Source organism: Ctenopharyngodon idella, chromosome 17 (assembly GCF_019924925.1).
Source record: "Ctenopharyngodon idella isolate HZGC_01 chromosome 17, HZGC01, whole genome shotgun sequence".
Taxonomy (NCBI): Eukaryota; Metazoa; Chordata; class Actinopteri; order Cypriniformes; family Xenocyprididae; genus Ctenopharyngodon; species Ctenopharyngodon idella.
In genome coordinates this window covers 1,294,889-1,312,500 of record NC_067236.1, presented here as the reverse complement: position 1 = coordinate 1,312,500, position 17,612 = coordinate 1,294,889, and the positions used below count along the sequence as shown (strand labels likewise).

At 34.8% G+C, this 17,612-nt stretch overlaps 1 protein-coding gene across 1 annotated transcript; it reads right to left on the bottom strand.

The window, feature by feature from the left end:
• Positions 1-3,486: 3,486 nt before the first annotated feature.
• On the bottom strand, positions 3,487-17,221 carry LOC127498847 (zinc finger protein 513). Its single transcript, XM_051868651.1, has 4 exons — positions 16,543-17,221; positions 14,940-15,068; positions 9,946-10,662; positions 3,487-7,722 (listed from the first exon to the last, which is right to left on the bottom strand). The coding sequence occupies exons 1-4, from the start codon at positions 16,580-16,582 to the stop codon at positions 6,959-6,961; spliced, it is 1,650 nt and encodes a 549-aa protein (XP_051724611.1). The 5' UTR covers positions 16,583-17,221; the 3' UTR covers positions 3,487-6,958.
• Between the last annotated feature and the right edge of the window lie 391 nt (positions 17,222-17,612).

The following is a 17,612-nucleotide window of genomic DNA, read 5'->3' as shown; positions in this document are numbered from 1 at the left end:
AAAAACATTAAGATATATGTTAATTTGTTCTATAACTCTGTTATATTTGTTCTATAAAAATAAATTAAAAATGTATAAACTATAAAAACAATCACTTTAAAAAATATTTAATTATATAATTTTACATTTTATATATATATATATATATATATATATATATATATATGCATACACATACATATATATGTATGTATATGTGTGTGTTTATATATAACAGAAATTAAATTTAAATTAATTTGTTCTATAACTTTGTATATTTGTTCTATAAAATAAATTTAAATGTATAAAATATAAAATGTCATTTTAAATATTTTTTAATCTAAATTTTTAAATACAATTTTTTTTTTGGGCAATACAATAGTGCAACAAATACTGAATATTATAGGATGGTATTATAATATTTTCCAAGAATTGTGAGCATTTTAATTTAAAGTACCCCTGGTTTAGAAAGTTTGACATCTGTTTTAAAGTATGAACTGGGATCTACTTAATAACCTTACAAATGTGGGTACAAATGACTTTCTAAAGGTTATGTCAAAGTCAAGCATAGGTCATTGTTGAGCACATGGTGATGTTTCTGAGTTCCTCCATGATGACATGAATACTGAAGGACCCTGAGTGACAGAACACAGCTGCTGCCTATCACCACTGTTTACTGTTAGAAATAGTTGGACAGGTGGAGAAGAGCTAATTCTGGACGGACACCCCAGAATGAGGACATACCGGCACATCCATGCACTCTTTGTGTCACCGTCCTCCAGAAGGATCATCATGACGTGGATGGACGTCTTCTGCTGACATGATCCTACATGCAAAGCAAAAGTTAGATCTGAGATTAATCAGACAGATTATTGGATAATTGTCCATGTAAAATGTTGGTGCGAATAACACTGAGGAAATTGATGTTTCTCCTCCTCACCTCTATAAATATGATAATTAATTAAGCTGGAAACCCGTCTGTCTTCAGAAACACGTCTTAGTTGCTGGTAAAACGGAACCAAGTCAGGTGTTTGAGAGAGGTTTGGTCCCTTTCAACCAGCTACTGCGCCGTGAATTCAGCCAGCAACAGCAAAAAACATCTGAAATGAAAAGCACTGACATTTTAACCTGTATCACAAAAACACTGTTGTTGTGCATTATTATTCATATTTAATATCAATGATAAAATATGTGCTGTGGTCTGGTTTTCTGTGAGGTCTTCCTGTAAAAGCTCAGATCAGGGGAAAAAATGGTAAATGTTAAAACGGTTCAACAGCCAAAAGTTACTTTATGTAATTATAGACATTTTCTAAATACATCAACAAAAAAAATCCAATAACTTTTTTTTTTTTTTTTTTATGCAAGTCCTGTGTTGTAATATATGCACATTTTGATTAAAAATAAAAACTAAAAGCTAGCATTTGTCTTTATTCTTTCTCTTTGTATATTCTTTCAGTATTTGTTTAAATTTTAGTTGCCATAATGCACTGAAAATAATTCTGTGGTCAAGTAAATTCTACATGAAAAAGTTGGTTCAGGCAAGATTTTAATAAACAAAGTAAATTCTGTAATAGTACTCAACTCAAGCTTGTAGAAATTAAAGCGTAAAACATCAACAATAATAAATTAAGTAAAACCTACTCAGCTTTTCTGATTCAGGTGTTCCCATCATGCACTGGGGCATGAATAATGAATACGTTTTTTTTTGTTGTTGCTATTTTCCAGCTGTATTTACACTGTTTTATCATTGCTTTTGTTGTTAGGCCTAGTAACTTGCGATTTTGTGATATCTGGAGTTCATTTTCTACTCAAAATGACAAATTCATACTCAAAAATGATCTATGATACTGTCATTGTTGTATTGATATATATTCTCTAAGAGGCATTTTGTAGTTTTCCTAATGTTAAACTAAAACTGTAAAACTGCTACTGTTAGTGTTCCAAACTAATTATGTCCCAAAAATTTATTTAGCTTGAGATGGTCCAATACAATTGTGTATCTGGTAGGACTGGGTTAAAAATATCGATTTCTTGATTTTAATCGATTCATATTTTGACGAAATTATATTGATTCTTATAATCCCAAGAATCAATCTTTTAGTCTATGCTGTTTTAAGTTGATTAACAAAATTTTGTAGAGTGGCTCCCATCCAATAAATCGCAATAAGATTTGTTACTTTTGATATGAAACAAAGTCTCAGCTCTCAAATTCCGTCAGTTTTATTATAAAATTCAAACATTAATTACCGCTTTGGCACTCTTTAGCAGCGCAGAGCACACGCAAACTGATCGTCTCTTCCTCTTTACTAGTAGTTACAGCACGAAATAAACATGAACATCAGAAGGTATGTTGAAAGAAACAGTACAACTTACCAAAATTCTTATAATGTTCTCTGTAATCGCGAAATGGTTTAAACCATGGAAAGATGTCAATAAAACACCTTGTAAACAATGTCACGTAATGTCATTTACCTCAGCAAAGCCATTCAATGACCACAAACTTGATAGTCAGCTGGAAAAATGAAGCATTTTGTTAATATGCACTACATTGCGTTTTCTTAGCATTTTTTGCTTAACCTGTTCATCAATATTTAATGTATCTGTCATGTTTTTATGAAAGACACGATTTAAATGATTATATTTCAAACAATGAGTAGAAATATAATTATATAATTAAAAAGTTATTATAACATTCTAAAAACTTCATTTTGTAAGTAGTAAGTAGCTTATCCAATCAGTTAATTTTAAAGGGTTCGTTCACCCCAAAATTAAATTTCTGTCATTGATTACTCACCCTCATGTCGCCCCAAACCCGTAAGACCTTTGTTCATATTCAGAACAAATTAAGAGGGTTAAGAGGGTGAGGGTTTCTGAACCACACATAGGCAGCAACATCATATTTTGAGGTCCAGAAAGGAATTAAAGACATTGTTAAAATAGTCCAAGTGACTACAGTGGTTCAACGAAGCGAAATGTTACGAAGCGACGAGAATACATTTGTGCGCAAAAACAAAACAAAAATAACGACAGAACTCAATTTGAACGGTTGTCAAGTGCAGTTGACGTAGTGAACACAGTGCAGGCTTTCGTGTTTAGGGTGAGTACTTAATGACAGAAATTTCATTTTTGGGTGAACTAAACCTGTGATTCTTTTGTGACCTTTAATTTTATAGCAATGTAGGCTACAGGTGTTTTCTGTATAGTTTAGAGCATTAGTTGAGAGATGTTTTCTTCCTTGAGAATGTTTTCCATGTACTGTACCTGATAGGCCCCAATTAATCAATATCGAATCGAAATAAAATAGAATCGTGAAAACTGTGTCAATACCTAGCCCTAGTATCTAGCATAATATGACCAGCAATTTTGTCTACTTTTTTCCTAACTAATTTGCATTTGTTGAGAAAAGAAGCAGAATCACAAGTTGAAATTCTAGTGGAGTGATAAATTAAAGAAAACATTAGCATTGTAAGAGAACTCTGCTTGTCCAATCAAATTAGCACAACGTAATTACGTGTTGTACTAAATATTTATTCTTCAGAACTTCAATTTTGTCCTGTTTGTTGTTACACATGTCTTAACTCAGCTATTTTAATAAAAGGTTAAAAACATCTTTATTATGAAACCAAAGGCCACTTGACAGTTTTTCAGATCAACAATTTGTGTACAAAAATCAGAAAGCTAATGAAACCCACGAAAATACAGTACATAAATAATCATATTACACTATATGGCAAAGCAAATGTCATTGGATTCAGTGCTGTGCATCTATTTCATTAATTCCCTGATTGCACTGAACTCTTGCTGTGTATTTCAGAGTGACTGTGCCAGTTCTGTAACAGAGCGAAATCGGACAAAAGGGAGGACCAATTAATATCAAATATGTATCAAATTGACTGTGTACAAAATGTTTAAATGTTTGTTTTGAATGTGACCTGTTCACAAATCAATGCATGTGTTTTAAAAAAGAGATTATTAATGTGTGGTCTCCACCTTCTTCTTCATGAACTGGTTTGCACAACTAAAAGAATGAAGCAAAACAGGATCTTTCTCACTGACCGTGTGAGAAAATAAACCTTTACAGGTTTCCATGATTACTTTTCTTAAGAGAAAATCTCACAGTAGGCATCACACTTTAATCTAAATAAAACTGAAGGAAATATTTTAAAGTCAAACAAAAGACACACAAACGCACACACACATAATTGTGAATGAAAACATATCTGGGTCATTTTCAACACACACACACACACACACACACACACACACACACACACACACACACACACACACACACACACACACAACTGCATAAAGAAAATGAGGCCTATTTTAGGACCATTATTACTTTTTTTGCATTGTGACAATTTCAAGACAAGGGATAGAACATAATATACTACCACAATAATTACAATAACTGTACAATTTATATACTTTTTTTTTTGACAATATAGTAATGAACATTGTAGAATTGTAGAGGTGGACAGTAATGTCACAATGCAAAAAAAAAACAAAAAAAAAAACAAAACAAAACAAAAAGAATACCTTTGTATTCTTCATGCAAAACATTCCCTTGATTATCATTTTGGAGTTAAATACGAAGCTAGCGTTTCTGAACAGTTTTCGTGAGACTCACTCATACGCGTCCCTCTAATGCCCTGGAAAATCAATGAGTGTGCTGGAGGCGGACGAGACCCCCGATCAGTGCAGCATTTTGCAGTGGCACCAGGAAATTCATATACAGTAAATGAGGGAAGGAGGTGCAGCACCTCCCCAAGACAAGGCAACATCACTGTCATTGTGCATAAGTGAACATACAGTAGCAGCCAGACATCTTCAGTGTCATCAAATCCCTCATGAAACACAGTAAAACACAACTACAGCTGCTGCATCAGCTTGGAACAAGGTGACTCATTTTTTAATTCAGCAATTCCACTAGAATCCATAACAGCAGAGGTGTGAATCTACAGAGCCCCTAAAGTGACATGGTGATGGGGGAAAAAAAAAAAAAAAAATGAGATGGGAGGAAAAATTATATTTCAATGCGTTTGCATTCTCTCACAAAACTTATGCACAAAGTTTCTTAGAGGAACCCAAACATTTTGCAAATGAAAGCAAATTTTCTTGGGGGAACGCAAAACATGTCCTCCCATGTCGCTTTAGGGGCTCTGTAGTGAATCTCACAAAGTGCATCAAGAATATATTTTATCCCAAATTAAAAAGAAAAAATAATAAGTTATATTTTGCATAAAAGAAACGGAGGTCTGATTGTAGGATTTATTTTTTGCAGTCTGACATTTTCATGACAGCACACAAACAAAAAAAATCTTTCTCATCACTGTGATGTGAAAAAGACGGTGCACATCACGGTGGTATATGTTGTGCTGCGCTTTGAAATGTACATTAATTTATTATTTTTAAATATCAAGTGTTTTACTGCAACAGTAACTACAAAAAATAATACATTACAAAAAATCTAAAAAATGTCATAAATGTACATTAAAAAAAATAGTCTAAAAGATTTTCGCAATGCAAGAAATTTTTTAATGGTCCAAAGAAACAGGCCTCAATTTCTTTATGCAAAATATGGGTAACACTTTACAATAAAGTTTCATTTGTTGACACTAGTTAACTACAGTTAACATGATCTGAAGATAAACAATACTTCTACAGCATTTATTAATCTTAGGTAATGTTAAACACAACATTTATTAAAATCAAAAGTGGTATCTGTTAACATTATTTAATGCACTGTGAACAAACAATGAACAACTGTATTTTTATTAACTACCATCAACAAAAGTTAAAGGGATAGTTCACGCAAAAATGAAAATTATCCCATGATTTACTCACCCTCAAGCCATCCTAGATGTATATGACTATCTTCTTTTAGACAAACACAATCAGAGATATATTTAAAAATATCCTGGCTCTTCCAAAATTTATAACGGTAGTGAACAGGGGACATGTTCTGAAGCCCAAAATAAATGCATCCATCCATCATAAAAGTAATCCATATGGCTCCAGGGGGTTCATAAAAACCTTCTGAAGTGAAGCAATGCGTTTTTATATATCCATATTTCAACTTTGAAGTAAAATAACTAGCTTCTGCCAGACGATGGAACGCATACTGTTTTGTTTTGCTCTACCCTCTGCGCTTCTACATTCGTCAATGTGTCATGCGGGTCAGAGGTTACTTGTCTACCGCAAATCGATGCATACGGCCATCTGCCAGAAGCTAGTTATTATACTTTATAATATATATATATATATATATATTATAATATATATAGTGTGCATTTATTTTGGGCACTTGTACTTTATATACTTTATATTTTTATCTTACAAAAACCCAGTGCTTCACTTCAGAAAGCCTTTATTAACCCCCTGATGGATGGATGCATTTTTGGGGGGGCTTCAAAACACGCCCCCCATTCTCTATCAATATAAAGCTTGGAAGAGCCAGGGTATTTTTAAATATATCTCTGACTGTGTTTGTTTGAAAGAAGGTCATATACACCTAGGATGGCTTGAGGGTGAGTAAAAGATGGGATAATTTATATTTTCGGTTGAACTATCCCTTTAATAGATGCTGTAAAAATATATTGTTCATAGTTAGTTCATGTTAACTAATGCATTAACTAATGTTAACAAATGAGGCCTTATAGTAAAGTGTTACCAAAATATGATTTTTTTATGTCCTTTTAATTTTGGTGTTTTTGTGAAATTCACCCAGTGGTGCATAAATGTGCTCTTTGAGATTGAGATGACAGCCTTAAATAGCAAACCTGTGATTCTGTGATCAGCTGCTGTAAACACTTGGACAAAATACAAAATACAATCAAATTCCATGTGAAAAAAAAACAACAAAAACAAAACAAAAAAAAACAGCAAACCGGCCATGTCGTGACGCACTGTTACAGCATGGATTCCTCAGATAAAAATAAGGCAACTGGAGTTAGACATCAATAGAGAGATCTCACTACATTTCTCCTTCCTCATCCTCATCCTCTTTCTCTGGTAGCTGCATCTTGAGCCACCCTTCGGCGGAGTGGCCGTGCTTCTTTTGGTGGCGTTTGTAATTGTCCCAGTGGCCTGTGGTGTAGCCGCACTCCTGGCACTTAAAGGGCTTCTCGCCGGTGTGCCGCAGCATGTGGCGTTTCAGGTTCATGCTCTGGTTGCAGCTGTAACTGCACACGCTGCACTGGAACGGCTTGGCACCTGAGTGGATGCGCTCGTGCCGCTTCAGATTCGCCAAGTTGCCGCAAGCGTAGTCGCACACGCGGCATTTGTACGGCTTCTCGCCCGTGTGCACGCGGTGGTGCCGCTTGAGGTTGTCGAAGTGGGCGGACGCGTAATTGCACTGCGGGCACTTGTAGGGCTTCTCGCCGCTGTGAGTCTTCATGTGGCGGGCGAGATGGTTGGGGTACTGTGTGACGAATGGACATGACGTGCATGAGTACAGCTTGTCGCTTTTCTCCGGGCTAGTGGGGGAGCTTTTGGACAACATGTCTAATGTGCATTTGCTGCAGATTTGCGCCGTCGCGCCCTCCTCGTCCTCCAGTACCACGCCGCACACGCGGCACGTGAAGGGAAATAGCAGCTCAGGCAGAGGGTCCGACTCTTTGGCCAAACCCTCAGTGTGCAGCAGGGAGGGAGGATGGCGGTCCGTTCGTAGGGTGTCATAGCTTTGGAGGAAGTCAGAGTCATTGCTGATGTGGAGAGTGAGGTCAGACACCACCGACTCTGAAAGACAAAGTAAAAAAAAAGCTGAACGGCAATTTTCCTCTTTTAAACAAACCCAGTTTTAGGAACCCAACAGTTTCTACTTCCTTTTACTTCACACTCCACTTCCTCTTTCAGCTTGCAGCATGAAATGCTCAGAGTGCAATGTATCGTATGTAAGAATAAAGTAAGTGGAAATGTACAACAGCAAGAAACCTGCAGTTATGAAGAGAACAAGTGCTTCTTTGTTCACTTTAAAACACCCAAAAGCCATCAGACTAGCAGAGATGTCAAGGAATCTGTATTTCTGTTTAGTGCTGATCATCAAATAAAGTCAGTTAACAAGAAATGCCATTCAAAACCCATTTTACTTCTATAACATTACACGTTTGTGAGAGAAAGAATATTTAACGAGAAACAAAAACGTAGGGTTGTACTTTTTATCCATCAGGAAATGACTGGGTCAGAAAAAGTGGGTTTCAAATCAGATCTGAACGACAGTTTGCAATGGACTGTGGAGGATCTCCTCTGCTACCTGGAACACCACCAACACACTTGTGTGTAAATTTTTGAACCGGTTTTTGACTGAGAGTCAAGTTCACCCTCCAGAGCATTTACACATATACCAGTGCTGACGCTTCTTATTCTTAAAACGCTTCTTTAATAAAATTAAAAAATGCAGTTTTAAAAGAAGGTTCCAAAAAAGCTCCAGGTTTGCTGTGCTTGTTTATAGGGTTGCACAATTTGTCTCTAAAAGTATGTGATTGTATATCAACTTGACTATAATAATCAGCATTGGGGAAAGTTACTTTTAAAAGTAATGCATTACAATATTGCGTTAATCCCTAAAAAAGTAACTAATTGCATTAGTTAGTTACTTTTTATGAAAAGTAATGTGTTACATTACTTTTGCGTTATTTTTTCTCACCTGGCCTGGGCTTGTTTGTATGTTTTTTAATAACAACAACAACAAAAAAACGTTCTATTTTTGGCAAATGTAAATGCTCTTTCACACCAAAAGTGAAATGAATAAGCCTTAGGCTGAAGGAAATGCATATTTACGTCTGTACAGTAGAGGGCGCAGCTCAAACAAATCTTTCAGCTGTGCTGCCATTCTGGATTAAATAGGATACAGGAGGAGGAAGTTCAACACTCTTATTTCTAAATCTAATCTAAAGTCACTTTTGCTTATTAGTATGGTTGAATTAGATCATTGAAGGTCAGCACCAAAGACATTGGTTAATAAAGTGAGATTAAATACAAAGTATATTTGTGTAATTTAATATATTTAATTATTATAGGTTCAGGTAAAATTTTGAGTTTACATTTCACTGTTTTTATTAATTTTGAAGAATAGTGAATCTGTTTTTGTGCAAGTGAGATGAGTAAATGCCTGCTCATATTTAGTATAGAACTACAATAAACATCATGTTCACACAGCGCACACAACACCTCTGCTCTTCACGACTTCTCTCAACTTCACGATTTCTCTCAACATGGGGACAGACAGGAGAGGTGTCAGTCAATAAATGTGAAAAAAAAAAAGTAACTTGCATTACTTATCTGAAAAAGTATCTTAAATATTTTATTGTAAATTTAAACAGTAATGCGTTACTTTATTAATTTCTTGAAAAAAGTAATCTGATTACATAACTCAAGTTGTAGTGTGTTACCCCAACACTAATAATAATAATAATAATAATAATCATTATTATTACTACTAAATAGAATATTAAACAAAACAAAAATATTATTATTGTATATTTCACCCTTTGAAATCTAGTATTTAAGAAAAATAATATAATATTTAAAAAAAAAATCAATATTGCTATAAAATTGTAATGATAATAAAATTATTATTACAAAAAATATAAAAATACTAAATAAAAACAAAATAAGAAATATCACTAGTTATATTTTACTGTATTAAAATAAAATTAATTAATTAATTAAATTAAATAAAAAAATAAATAAATTTAAAAAAAATATATAAAAAAAAAAATCACACTAAGCCAGATTCAACAATCGCACTTGGCTATATTGCAAATTCGGTTTTATTTTGATTAATTGTGCAGCCCTAACATGCACAGATGAATCGTTCATAATCTTTCATAACAGCAGGACCATGCATTAAGAACTATAAAGTGTATTTTCTGTCTGTCTGTTTTGCTGTTGTTTTGAAAATTAAATAAATAAAAAAATATATATATAAAAAAAGAACTATGATGTGGGTTAAACAAATACCTTCCGTTAAGGCTGTAGATTTGTCCTCCTTGTGGCTCATCATGTGTTTCTTTAAAGAGTGGCTGTTGTTTGCACGGAAATCGCACTCGCTGCAGTTGAGGTCTTTCTCCTGCGTGTGCATGCGCTGGTGTCTCTTCAGGTTACCCAGAGAGTTGCATGCAAATGTGCAGAACTCGCATTTGTATGGCTTCTCGCCCGTGTGTGTGCGCACGTGCCTCTGCAGGTTCACCAGCTGGGCGGAGGCATATGAGCAGTGCTGGCACTGGTACGGTTTCTCGCCGTTGTGTGTTTTCATGTGCCGCTTCAAGTGATTAGAGTAACGTGAGCTGAAACTGCACAGTTTGCACGAGTATGTTTTACAAGCGCTTCCATCGGACGTGGATCTGCCTCGGTTTATCCTCCCTTGCACGCTGTCGGCCGGGTGGGCTTCCTCTAATGGTCTGTCCTGGCGGTCAGCATCTCCACCCTCGGCTCCGCACTGGAGGCAGTACAGACCTGCGAGATCCAGCGCCCCGCTCAGGGGGTCGCCGAGCAGCTGGCCGCACTGCCTGCAGGAGAGGTATGGTGCGAACGCGGCGTCGGGGCCCATCTCCTCCCGCTCGCTCTCTGTGTCTCGCGGGTCCTCGAAGTCACTTTCCATGCCGAGACGGTTGTAGCCTGAGCAGTCCTCATCACTGAAGCCATACACCGGCATTCCCATGTCAGCAGTGACGGAGTCTATCAGGAGATAACAAGATGCTGTGTTATAGTGACTTCGATACCAAGTCGGTACTGAAATTTAAAAAATGTGACAGTTTGAGCGCTGTTGAGCGGATTCGTAAACACCTCTGATTGGCCACTGTGTTCATGCGCTCAACATATATGTCTGTGATTGGCAGCAATGATCAAGGCACGGGAGTGTTTGAAAGCACACGGATGTGTTTGAATTTGAAAGCGTTTTGAACAGGGAAGCGGGAGGGTCCGCAGATAGATGCCTGCTTTGAAACGCTCCCGTGTATCTGTGTAAGCGCTCCTTGAAAAGCGTCATTGATGTCTATTTACAACGTTTTTGAAGCATTGATCATTGTAGCCAATCACATACATATCTGATGAGCGCATGAACACAATGGCCATTTAGAGGTGTTTACGAATCCACTCAACAGCACTCAAAGTAGGCCTGGGTGATAAAACGGTATCAATATTTATCGATGGTACATCTTAATCGATAATGATAGAAAAAATGTTTGATATAACTCTCAATATAGTTTCACTTAAATGCGTTAAAATGTAAACAGACATTAAGTTCGATTGCATGAACGACTCTCAAGCTCGCTCCATCCCTGGATCACAAACTATGAGTGACACGCAAACAAGTTGGAGTGGAGTTCAGTTGCGCAACCGGCACGTGAAATCAGAACATACAAACATATAAAAATGAATGCTGTTCCTGCCGGCGACGAGGAGATTGTGAATAAAAAGGGACATATCAGCTTGTCAGTGTGGCAGTTTCATGGTTTCCTTATGTCTTAAAGTTGTTCTACTTTAAAGTTCGTCTTGAGAGAGCAGTTGTCATGTCGGTATTAACAGCTGCACAGTGTTTTCAACCAAACAGTATCTTTATTTCTGTGTTACAAATGTTCAAATTATCACAGAAATACTGAGAAAAAAAGTTTATAGTTCAGATATAAACACTAATGTCTGTTATTGATCAAAATTGAGCAAATCAGCTTCTGAAAGAAACTTGCCGCTGAAAACAACGCATTTATCGATTACATTGTTTCACCACCAGGTGGCGACAAGTGAGTGTTATAAAATATATTTGACATTGAATCTTCATTTAACAGATTCTTTCAAATACACTGATTCATCCTGTAATGAAACCAGAGTATTTATGAGTGAGTCATTGAATCATACATCCAAACAGATTTAAAAAAAAAAAAAAAAAAAAAAAAAAAAAAAAATTAATTCAAATAAATTAAAAATTTTAAAATAGACTGCAGCAATTAATATTTGGTCAAAACCTCTAGTAAATTACATTTTATTTCATTTAGTTGTCATTCAGAATCGTGATCTTAGTTTGACAAAACAAAAAAGTTTCTCAATTTATCCAGAATTGTGCAGCTCTAAGTTTCTTTAATGCTTATTTAATCTTCATATAAACTATCAGAAAGATGTTTACATTTTGTTTTATTTAAAATTATTTGTTGTTTGCCTTAATTAAAAATGCATTGGTTAAATTCAAACTTTATTTCTACTGTCCTTTTTAGAAAAATGTTTATTACATTTTTTTTCAATAATTATCGATACCGAACAATATGAAACATTATATCGTGATAATTTTTTTTAGCTGTATCGCCCAGCCCTAACTCAAAGCGTCACATTTTTTAAATTTCCGTACTTTTAAAATTTACTACTGTCTAGTAATGTTATGCAGTACTTAGTTTTCTTTGTTTTAATTTAACCATTTCTTTACATGGGAAGCTGAGGCAAAATATATCAAAGGTTTCATGCTTTAAGAAAACATTTTAGTGTAAAATAATAAGTCATCAAAATGTTTAGTCTGATATAATATAATGTAATAATAATAAAATATTATTGCTGCTACTACTACTAGCAATAATAATTGGTATTATCATTATGACTGATAATATATTATTATAAAACAATATAATATAATAATATTACTATAAGTTACAAAACTTCAGTTTTAATTTTTGTTTATTCATCACAAAATTACTGTAAAGGTTCTGAATAAATTGAGAATCATTTTAAAACAGAGATCACGATTCTCCCATGATTCTGAACAGACAACAAAACAAAACATGCAATTTACCAGAGGTTCTGACAAAATGGTAATTGCTGCAGTCTATTTAAAATGTTTAATTAATCTGCATTAATTATTTTAAAAAAAATTCGTTTTAATGAATGATTCAATAACTCACTCATAATCACTTGTTTCATTACTGGATGAATCCGTGTCTTTGAACGAATCTTTTGAACGAATGATTCAATGACAAATACATGTTTTCAACCATAGACTGTAAAAAAGATGGACAGCGCATCTCTGCTTCCATCCACTGTAGAAAAATGCGATAGCGCCAACACAGATCTGAAAGTTCCGGTGTGATTTTGTCAAAGGTTTAATAGACACAGGCGAATCGTTGTCATTAAGGAATGAGATTGTGTGGGTGTTATATCAAGATTGCGATCTTTTAACGATTAATTGTGCAGCTCTACTGTTAAGCAGTGGTTCTCAACCAGGGGCCCGGGGCCCACTAGGGGGCCTCAACAAACTGCATTCAATATTTTGTGCTTCAATATTTTATTGGGTAGAAATTGTGATTGAGGGGGTATTGTGGTGGACAATAGAGGTGCTGTAAGGCTTGATTGGCTTTTTGTTTGTTTATAGTTTAATGCCATGCCAGCTACCACGGCTATATTCATGGTGAGGAAAGTGAAAAGTGAAAGATATAAAAAGTAAATTAAAAAAATAAAGAGATTTTTAAAAGTTCATCTTCGATAAAAGTTCTAAAATTCTGGTCTCACTTCATTTAAAATCTTTTCATAAGAGTCAACTGAAAAGTAAAGAGTCCTAATGGAGTTTAAGACATCACAGTCCATCAAATTATGCTACAGCGATAAAGGACTCTGGTAAGAGGGACATAAAGGATCTTCACCCATTAACAAAGACTTATGAGTTATTCTGGTGTGACCTACTGGACAGCGTGTGTAAATAATATGGTCCCAGCAATTTTTAAAATGGACAACATTTCCCATCAACCACAGGATTGATTTTATAAAGTTTCTCTATTACACTGATCCCATTTGGCTTGCCATTTCTTGAGCATATAAGTGTTCATGATAGGTTTGAGGTCTGAAGGTGGAATTGCGCATTTTTTGAGCTCAGAAGATGAAACCTGATCGGCTTTTGTGTCTGTGGCAATGGTAATATACATTTTCGATAAATAAAATTAATAATTATAATAATAAATTATTAAATTATTATTACTACTACTACTAATAATAATTATATTATATTATCAATAATAATAAAACAAGGCTTTCATTAGCAAACAGTTTGTTTATATCAGCTACTCTACAATGGTAAATTATTAATCCATTTAAAGGATTAGTTCACTTTCATATAAAATTTTCCTGATAATTTACTCACCCCCATGTCATCCAAGATGTTCATGTCTTTCTTTAAGTCAAAAAGAAATTAAGGTTTTTGATGAAAACATAAGGTCAAAATTATAGTTTCAGTGCAGCTTCAAAGGGCTTTAAACGATACCAGACGAGGAATAAGGGTCTTATCTAGCGAAACAATCAGTCATTTTCGAAAAAAATGTAAATGTATATGCTTTATATAAACAAATGATCGCCTTCCAAGTGCTTCCGCCAAAACCGTACTTTCGTATTCTTCAAAAAGCTTACGCTGTACGTCCTAAGCCTTCCTTATTCTACTTATGGAAAAAATGTAACTGGCTCTGCGTTCGTTCCGTAAGTTGAATAGGGAAGGCGTAGGACATACAGCGTAAGCTTTTTGAAGAATACGAAAGTACGGTTTTGGCGGAAGCACTTGGAAGGCGATCATTTGTTTATATAAAGCATATACATTTACATTTTTTTTTTTGGAAATGACCGATCGTTTCGCTAGATAAGACCCTTATTCCTCGTCTGGTAGCGTTTAAAGCCCTTTGAAGCTGCACTGAAACTGTAATTTTGACCTTCAACCATTTGCAGGCCATTGAAGTCCATTATAAGGAGAATAATCCTGGAATGTTTTCATCAAAAACCTTAATTTCTTTTCGACTGAAGAAAGAAAGACATGAACGTCTTGGATGACATGGGGGTGAGTAAATTATCAGGAAAATTTTATATGAAAGTGAACTAATCCTTTAATAACATTATTTTTACATTTAGACTTGTTCATTTGGCAAATGCTTGGCTGAACTATGGAATAATATAGAAAAATAATTTAAGCTGAATTAAAGTAATGCATATATGTCGCTGACCTGAGTCCCGCTCAAAACCAACAATCCTGTAGTCATTTTCTCCAAAGCCCAGCTCCTGTTCGAGGAGGAAGTCACTCTCCAGGACGAGGTTTTCCTGATTGCCAACTGCTGCAGCATCTTCAGCTCCCACTGCAAACAAACAGTACAACATCACAGCCTGTAGCACACATACAGTTATACATCTTTACCATGCTGGAATCAATCTTATAATCACATTAGTCTTGAAACTATAAAGAAGGTATTCATTTTGAGTTTCTCGTTATTGGGAAAATAACCATGTCCACTTGGATGACTCCTGTGTCATAGTCCACTAAATCTACTAGCAAACGTGTCAATGGATGACACACATTTGGTTCCCAAAAGTTCTAGAGGATTTTTTTTTTTCAAACTTTCAGAGTAAATGTTGTGTAAAATGTTCATTTAATAATTAAATTGTGCATCATTTAGCAGCAGAATTATTTAGCCACTTTGATCTCTCAATTTCGACACTGGCAAATGAACACTACATTTTAAAAATGTCTGACTAACTATAAATATAACACATAACAGAGTACATCTCAGATGTGGTTTGTCTGATAATTATTTTCAGTCATATAAATTATGATCATTCAATGATAAGATTTAAACAGTGACAAGACTGACGGTTAACAACACTACAGCTATATGAGCTCTGGATAGAGGAAAAAATATGGTAGAAATGAACGAAGGAAGGAACTGTGGAAAGACACTAGATAAATGTAGGGAGTTGGGTCAGAGATGGGTCAACCGAGAGTCCCGCGGCAGGAACAGGGGTCTGTCCAGAGGAAACGGAGTAAGGAAAGAATGACGACAGAAGAGGGGGAAGCCAATATGCTTTTACTGAGATAGAACCGAGCATAGCTGATTCTTAAAGACACGTGACTCAATATTAAACAAGAGCTTTGGAAACAGATTCTGCTCACTTAATCAAGGTATTTCATTTAAACCTTATATAAAAGTGCAAGAGGAACTAAAAGAGCTGTGATTTCTTAATGGACACAACAAAAGGAAAGACTTGATCAAATAAACCAAGTTAGACTTGCGTATATTAATTTTGAAAGAAATGAACATTTTTTTCAACAGAAAGTACTGAAAAAAGCAAGTTAACAAGAGCAAAAATACAGTGAAAAAATACAAACCAGAGTAAAAAATATAAAAACCAAGGACATGTGACTCAATAACAAAACATATCTACTACAAAAGTGCTTCATAAACATTCTGATCTCACATTAGATTATTCAGTCTAAATGTGTGTCAAAATTAGAAAATTACAACTAGAATATAATAAAAACAACATTGCGAGATTACAAAGCATTACAAATAGCCATCTGATTGTAGACTAGTCATGACTGGCCATGTGAATAGTTATATAGTCTCAAACTGACCATATATCACTAGCTAATTTACAATACACAGAACATTTTTATTCTCTTACTGATTTTATTATCAACAAAAATAAATCACAATCACACTTATTTCAGCAGTAAAATAAATGAAAATCAAGCATTAATTCCAGGAAATAACAGAAAGCAGAGTCAAACTGTGAATTGAGGTGATATCAAGTGAAATAGAAATCCAGACTTACATTTGACAGGCTGTGGGTTGGACTGTTTTCTTCTGGGCATTTTTCTGAATGTGTCTGTTAATAATCAGCAGTTCCCTGTTGAGCTGATCTTCATCACCATCGTCTTCCTCTTCCTCATTTTTCTCTTCCTCCCCAGAACAAAGAGTTCCTCAATTCACTCATAAACCCAGAATTAAACACGTTTTATCATGTGTATTCCCAAAAATCATATCCAAAAAGCCAAACAACTGAAATTCGTATTATTTCTGTTAGCGTGAGCTAAAATTAAACTTCATACATAATACACAGACAGGACTGCAGAAACAGTCATATACGATTATATGACCCTCACATCGCGAAGCTGACGGCTGTAGCCTGATTTTAATCGACATCAATGAAAAAATGAAGATATTTTAGATTGAATTTGTGTTTATCTTGTTATCAGTCGAAGGCTAACTAGCATGACTAGCTAGCCCAAAAAGAGAACATACAATAAAAGTCCAGTGTTTATAACCACTGGACAGCCAGCAGCGGGAATATCAACGTCTCTCCATGAGTAATTATTAGTCCATGTTAATTTTTATCCCTGTGAAGTGTCTCCATGAATTGAAGAAGTGAAAGTATACAAGTTTCATTGCTGCTGGAGTTGTTGTGATGGGAATGTGCAGCACAGGAAGTGATTGAAAGAGTTCAGTGTGAAACAGAGAAACCGCGACACCTACTGGAAGATCAGAGTACAGCAGTGCTCTAATCTATCTATCTATCTATCTATCTATCTGTCTATCTATCTAATATTTATCTCAGAAATATAATACAATATTATAGTATTAACATTTTAATAATTTTAACATTATATTATATTATCATATTTCTTATTCATATTTTCAAAATTGTAAATAAATATTAAAACTATGATATAATACAATGAGAATTGTATATACAATATATGTGTATAATATTACCATATTAGACTATATATCTCTCTGTTCCAAAATGGTACGATTTGGAAAGGTAACGGTTTTGTGGTAAAATGTGTCCCTTATTTTTGGGACACATTGTGTGTGTCTTTCAGGAGGCAAGTTTTTATGATG

Excerpts from the sequence above, each read along its gene's own strand:
- LOC127498847 (XM_051868651.1), bottom strand. The coding sequence starts at position 16,582 with ATGCCCAGAAGAAAACAGTCCAACCCACAGCCTGTCAAAT. Across the intron at positions 15,069-16,542 it reads CAACCCACAGCCTGTCAAAT|TGGGAGCTGAAGATGCTGCA; the intron begins GTAAGTCTGGAT and ends GTTTGTTTGCAG. Across the intron at positions 10,663-14,939 it reads TGGTTTTGAGCGGGACTCAG|ACTCCGTCACTGCTGACATG; the intron begins GTCAGCGACATA and ends ATCTCCTGATAG.